The sequence below is a fragment of the Asparagus officinalis genome, chromosome 5, assembly GCF_001876935.1.
Source record: "Asparagus officinalis chromosome 5, Aspof.V1, whole genome shotgun sequence".
In the NCBI taxonomy this organism is placed as follows: Eukaryota; Viridiplantae; Streptophyta; class Magnoliopsida; order Asparagales; family Asparagaceae; genus Asparagus; species Asparagus officinalis.
The window spans coordinates 3,524,684-3,531,686 of record NC_033798.1 but is presented as its reverse complement, the minus strand read 5'-3'; the positions used below and the strand labels follow the sequence as shown (position 1 = coordinate 3,531,686).

Genomic DNA, 7,003 nt, shown 5'->3' with positions numbered 1-7,003 from the left:
AACTGGCGAGGAGGACGGGGAGGGGAGTTCGACGGCGGGCCTGAGGGCGTCGGTCGGGCGGTGGAGTTGGAGTTCGGGTGGAGGCGAGCGGGTTGTCGTTGATAGAGGAAAGTGAAGAGAGAGAGAGAGAGAGAGAGCTGTTGTGTTTCTTGGAGAGAGTGAGGGAGAGTTAAAGAGAGAGAGTGAAGAAGAGATGATGATTGATGAGCTGGTGATATGAGAGAGAGAGAGAGAGTGAGTGAGTGAGAGAGAGGGAGAGTACGTGTGAGTGATTGGTTAAGTGAGAGAGAGAGAAAAAGATAGATTGAGGGAGATTGGAGAGAGAGTAAAAACGACGGAGAATTTAATGAGAGGGATTGTGCGGGATATGGTGGTTGGGAGGACGTGGGTTGAGAGCTGGGGGGAAACACGAGGCGGAGGGGTTTGCATGAATTGGGGAGAGGTATACAGAGTGAACACCGGTGAGAGAAAAACACAGGGAAAAATACCCCTTTAAATAATTTAAAAAATATCATAAAATTTATTTAAAATAAATATTAAAATTTATGGTCAAAATAAGAATAACAATAACAATGATGAATAATTAACTATTTATTTAAAAATTTTACCAAAACAATTAAATTTATAATTAGCAAAACTTATTAAAATAACATAATATCGTATTTTTAAATCGTAGAAAATTCTAGAGAAATTGGGAAAAATACAAATACTCTTTTAGAAAAATAATATTTAATATTTAAATACCAGAATATTATTTAAACCCGTATTAGAAATTTACGGTCATTACATGCGATATCTCCTCCGTCGGGTCGCTCTCCACCTGATGAGAGCTGGGAAGCTTCAAGATAGAAGCTTCATCAAACGTGACGTCCCTACTCAGTACAATCTTCTTATCAACTGGATCCCAAAGCTTGTATCCCTTGACACCACGCTTGAATCCTACAAATATGGCCTTCCTAGCTCGAGGTTCCAATTTATCAGTTCTAACATGATAATATGCAGGGCACCCGAATACCTTGAGCTGGTCATAATCGTGTGCTGGCTTTCCCGACCACTTCTCCATAGGGGTTTTCCCCTCAATCGCAGATGAAGACAACCTATTATTGAGGTGGCTCACATATGTAAGTGCCTCAGCCCAAAAGATTTTCTCCAAACCACTCTGCGACAATAAGCATCGGATCTTCTCCAGTAAAGACCGATTCAACCTCTCTGCCACCCCATTTTGCTGCGGTGTATGACTAACTGTGAAGTGTCTCTCTATGCCCTCGTCTCGACATAACTGCTGAAAGGGGTCAGAAGTATACTCACCACCGTTATCGGATCGTAACGTCTTGATCTTTCTCCCAGTCTGCAGTTCCATTCTCTTCTTTCACTCCACAAACAAATCTAGGACTTCACTCTTCTTCGTCATGGTGTACACCCAACAACGCCTAGAATAGTCATCTATAAAAGTGACGAACCAATGTCGACCACCAAGTGATGCAGTCTTAGTGGGACCCCAAACTTCTGTGTGCACTTAGTCCAGGATGCCTCTCATCTGATGAATGGCAGTCCCGAACTTTACCTTCGTCTTCTTGCCAAGAACACAGTGCTCACTGAACTCAATCTTTCCACTCTTGGCTTCCTTCAATAGCCCCTGCTTGCACAATGTCTGTAGTGACTTTTCACCTGTGTGCCCCAACCTATAGTGTCAAAGTCTGCTCATGTCCGCTTCTGAAATAGCCAAAACAACCTGGCCAATCTCGGTGCTTCCCTTCAGATAATACAAATTTCGATTGCGGACTCCCCTCATCACCACCAATGATCCCTTAGTAACCTTCGCTACAGCGTTTTCGAAAGTCACCTTGAATCCCTTCGCCTCCAAAGCTCCAACTGAGATAAGATTTTTCTTCAGTTGAGGAACAAATCTCACCTCCTTCAACTCACGGACTACTCCATCGTGCATCCTAATCCGCACGGTACCTATCCCACAAACGCCACAGGATTGATCATTTCCCATGACAACAACACCCCCGTCGACTTTCTCAAAAGATGCAAACCAGTCTCGCCTAGGGGTCACATGAAAAGTACTGTCGGAATCAAGCATCCAATCTGATACATCCACATGGTTCACCTCCGGAGTAATCAGTAGAGAAAAGCACGAATCATCGAAATCATCGCTTTTCGCAATATTCACCCCATTGGCCTTCGGGCCCTTTTTCTTGCCATTCTCTTTCTCCTTGAGCTTTGGGCAGTCTCTCTTCCAATGTCCCTGCTCCTTGCAGAATGCACATTGGTTCTTTGCTAATTGGTGGCGATTTCTTGACTTTGACCTTCCTCTATTACCACCTTTCGGATATGGGCTTCTACCTCTCGTCGACAAGGCCTCGCCTGAAGTGCTAGCACGGGAAGTCTCATTGTCCTTCTTCCTCAAATCGTAATTGGTCAATGCGTTAGTCACTTCACTATAGCTGATAGAAGATCTCCCGTTCAACAAAGTGAGCACGAAGGTATCATACTCCTCATCCGGTAAGGAGCCCAACAAAATAATCGCCTTGTACTCATCCGATATCTTCTCATCAACATTCGCCAAGTCCGACAACAACTTAGTGTAGTTGTTCACATGAGCCGCTAGCGAGGTGCCTCTGGACATCTGAAATCTGAAGAGTCTTCGCAGCAAGTGCAACCTGTTCTCAACGCTCTTTGTGAGATACTTGTTGTTGAGAATTTCCCACATCTTCATTGCAGACGTCACCCCAATCACATCATATTTCAGTTCCTGTTCCAAACAGGACCTGATCACCCCACAAGCGTTCCTATTCATTTTCTCCCATACCGCCTCTTCATATTTAGGTGGCCTCTCGTGGACCATGATGGTCTCTTCCAAATTCTGAGCATTGAGCGCATCCTGTACGTCGCTCATCCACAAACCAAAGTTGATTTTGTCGTCATACTTCACCACACTAATTTTAGTGTTCTGAAAACCAACTTGTATTGTACCCGCCATCGATTTGCTGCTTTCACCTTCTTCTCCCATTGCAAACTAACTCCAAATTGTAGAGAGAGAACAAATTTGACAGAATTAGGAACCACCCAACTGAATCCTAGATCGGATTCTAAATTGATCTCCTATCCACACGAGGAAAGCGAAATCTCCAATGGCAACTCCTAATGTTATCTCCACCGAAGCCTAGAACTCCAAGAACCAAGCTTCACACAAAATCTTCCTCCACAAAAAAAAACCTAGATCTGAAATCTGGGCTCTGATACCACTTGTTGCGCGCAGCGGAAATTTCGGCAGCACTTCGGCAGCACAACAAGAGAGTCAGGTCGCAATAAGAATTATTGTTTCTCAAAGGGAACAAGAATTTGAAGCCTAATATCTCATCAAAGTGGGATATTAGCTCTTCCTCTCGTCAGCTCTAGGACTGCGCGTCGAGGGAACCTAAAAGCTATTACAAATCACACAAATAGCAGTACAACCAATTTTTACGTGGTTCGGCAAATTGCCTACGTCCACGGGGCAAGGAGGGGGGAGATCCACTAATAGAGGGAGAGAATACAAATAGGGTTTATAATTACTCTCAAACTAAACCCTCAAACAAACTCTCAAATCCCTCACAAAATCTCTCTCAAAAAGGATGCACAAAAAAAAAACCCTAAAAGAAAAGCCTCTTCTTTTCTTTTCTTTTGCACCTTCTCTGTAGCCGCAAAGAAATTCGCAGCCGCCAAAACTTCACGCGCTCCCGAAAACCTCCTGCACAACCCCAGGAACAATATTTGTTCCTTTATATAACCGGAGAATCATGCGGTTTGTGGCCAAAAAATGAACTTGGGCTCACGCGGAAAAGCCCACGAACTCTATTCTCTCACTCGTAAACGAATTCATGGGTGGCCCCCACACCCACGTGATCACAATTTACTCCTATGGTGCAACCTTTAACTTGACAAGAAGATAAAATGAAAAATATTGAATATCAACAAATTATTGTCTTGGAAATCTTGTAATCTGAGGAACTAAGAAAATGCTTTCTACAGTTTACTATATATAGAGTTTAAATATCATAATAGCTGATGTATTCATGATTCAAGGGGTCAGGTCCACATCTGTTTATTTATAATTTTATACTGGAGATTAAACTATTGCTGCCTTTGCTCTTTCTGGGATTGTATTCCGTAAGGATCATGATATGAGTGTGATTATATACAAGCACTTTTGAATACTTTATACTTCTAAAGTGATTACGTTATTCTAGAGTGCTAATATCTCAGCCTGGTTTGAGTATCTGCAGGACGCTGAAACATAATTGAGAGATCCACTACGAAAAAAACGACTAATCCAGAGAGATGACACGGCAGCGAAATCTTCTGGTATGGAAACTGGGAATAACTAACTACTCCACTGCTCTCAAACTCCAACAACATCTAGCATCTGAAAGAAAACTCGGTAAAATTCCAGATACCATCTTGTCTCTTCAACACCCGCCAACATATACACTTGGGAAGCGAAGAACCAGTAACAATCTACTAATCCCTGAGTCTGATCTCAAATCCGTCGGTGCTGAGCTTCACTACACTGAAAGAGGAGGGGATATAACATTCCATGGTCCTCGTCAAGCTGTACTATACCCCATTATTTCCCTTAGGGATATTGGCTTTGGTGCCAGAAAATACGTCGAAGCCCTTGAATCAACAATGATAGACTTAGCGTCTGTATACAACGTCAAAGCACAGAGAGGAATGAAATGTGAGACCGGCGTTTGGGTTGGAGATAGAAAGATTGGTGCAGTTGGTGTTAGGATATCTTCAGGTGTTACGTCCCATGGATTGGCTTTCAATATTGATCCTGATTTGAGCTATTTTAAGCATATTGTGCCTTGTGGGATTGAAGGCAAGGAAGTAACTTCCTTGAGAAAGGAGGCGGAAGTGGAGATTCTTGATGATGAGGTGATACATGAGCAACTTATTCAGTGCTTTGCTAAATTGTTGCGTTACACTGATGTTCAATGGAGACAGGATATGTCGATGTTGTTTACTGATTATGAAGTCGATTGAGAGGAAATTGTATTTGCCGTGTGCATTTGTGTTGTTATCCCTGGAAATTCTTGTTGTGGAAAAATCTAATGCTAATTGCTTTTATGATGAAGGGTTTTCTATTGTATTTTTGAGTACTTTTTTGAATTCTTAGGAAGTATGAATTGAATGATGATGAAATTCTCTGCAGATGGTGCTATTCTTATGAAGTACATTAATTAAAGTGGGGCTTAGTGTTAATGATACAATTATTTATTTGTGTTACAAGAGCATGGTCACCAAAAGCGTTTGTAGTCCAACGGTTAGGATAATTGCCTTCCAAGCAATAGACCCGGGTTCGACTCCCGGCAAACGCAATACGTTTTCATTTTTCCACAGAAACAATTGAAGATATTATTTTTGTTTTTCAGTACCTTATAAGTTTGCCTCTCCTTTATTATCATCATAATCATGAATTATAGAACAGAAAACTCTATGTAGAGCGAACATTTCATTAAACTTCGCTTTTCTGACTTCGATTTATGGGTATATATTCTTGTTAAGTTTACACTCAGATTCAAACAAAGTGAGGGAATTTTGTGATCTAAATGAGCGAATAAATTATATCAAAAAATAACAAAAATTAAATAGATAGAGCAAATAAATGATTCGAAGGTAAAATGATAATATAACAAGAGGTTGAATTTGGAATAAGTTTATCAATTAGATGACTTAATAACAATTGCAACGATTTGGGGAACTAAATTAAAAAATATAAAAAATTTAAAAGATCCGATATCTGAAAAACCATAATATAATTAAAATTGAGTTGGATTACTATTAATAGTATCCAACATGTTAGTAGCATCAACCCCACTTTGAAACTCACAACTCAATATAAAAAATCTAAATCGGTGGATGTGATTTACTACATATGAACCATTTATAACAAAATTCTAAAGGACTTCGATGTGTTTTGAATCGCGTATCAATATCAATAGACGAAATAATTAAACAACTTTATCAGAATTCTAAAACATTGATTTTGACGACATTTTATGTATGGGTTAATGATGTTGAAATCTTATTGATATTTTATTTATAGATAATTCATGTGTAGTAGATCACATTCACTAGTTTGGATTTTTATTCTCATATTTCGATTTTTAAGATTGGCTTGAAGTATCCTGGTGTTGAACACTTATAATAGTAGCCTAGCTCAACTCATATAATTATACTTTGCTCAACTTCGTCTTCTAGCAGAGCACGGGAAAAGAAAACTTCGGCATTAGTGAAAAAAAATCTCCTTAATCATTAATTAGTTTGCATGCCTAATTTTTGCGCTGATGAAAAAGGAAAATTAAGAAAATATTTATTAAAAAAACGGATAATAGGAAATAAGGTTATTGTACCACAAGGTTCTACACTGTTTTTATACTCCCACTAACAACAATGTGGAGTCTTTTCTCAGAATTTGTAAAGAAAAAAAATTATGAGTCACTATGGCGCCCACTAGGGTTGCACTCGGTCCGGATATGGTTCGGGTATGATACTTATCATATCGATATCTGCTTACCCATCACAGATACGGACACGGATACAGATATACCTTGGTAAGAAAAATTCATAACCATATTCGCTAAAATCGAATACGGTTACAGATATACATGCGGATATGCATACGGATAAAAAACAGATATGATAAAACTAGATAGTACGGAGGAAAACATAGTTCATGTGATACAAAAAGAGTTCGTTAATATGTTCATTATAATAGAAAAGTTAAGACTAGACATCTTGATCATCAAAATTAATCACAAATCCATAATCTAATAATCGAAACTATCGTAAGAGTATGACTAATATGTATTCAGATATTTCGGATGCGGATACAGATATTTCACTACATAACCATATCCGTAAACATATCTTATCGGTTATAGATTTGAGTAACCATATCCGTATCCTAACGGATACGGTTACAGATATTTCCTCGAATACGGATACGGTT

The 7,003-nt window shown here is 39.6% G+C and overlaps 1 protein-coding gene and 1 non-coding gene across 3 annotated transcripts in view; both read left to right on the top strand.

The window, feature by feature from the left end:
• Nucleotides 1–5,125, top strand: part of LOC109843568 (octanoyltransferase-like) — an 18,995-nt gene extending 13,870 nt beyond the window's left edge. For both annotated transcript variants that reach the window (XM_020412510.1, XM_020412509.1), the window contains one exon: nt 4,272–5,125. In XM_020412510.1, the coding sequence (XP_020268099.1) occupies nt 4,327–5,034 (708 nt within the window). In that variant the 5' untranslated portion in view covers nt 4,272–4,326 and the 3' untranslated portion in view covers nt 5,035–5,125. The remainder of the gene's footprint in view (nt 1–4,271) is intronic.
• TRNAG-UCC lies at nt 5,298–5,369 on the top strand. The gene has a single exon. It is a non-coding gene; the product is annotated as a tRNA-Gly (tRNA).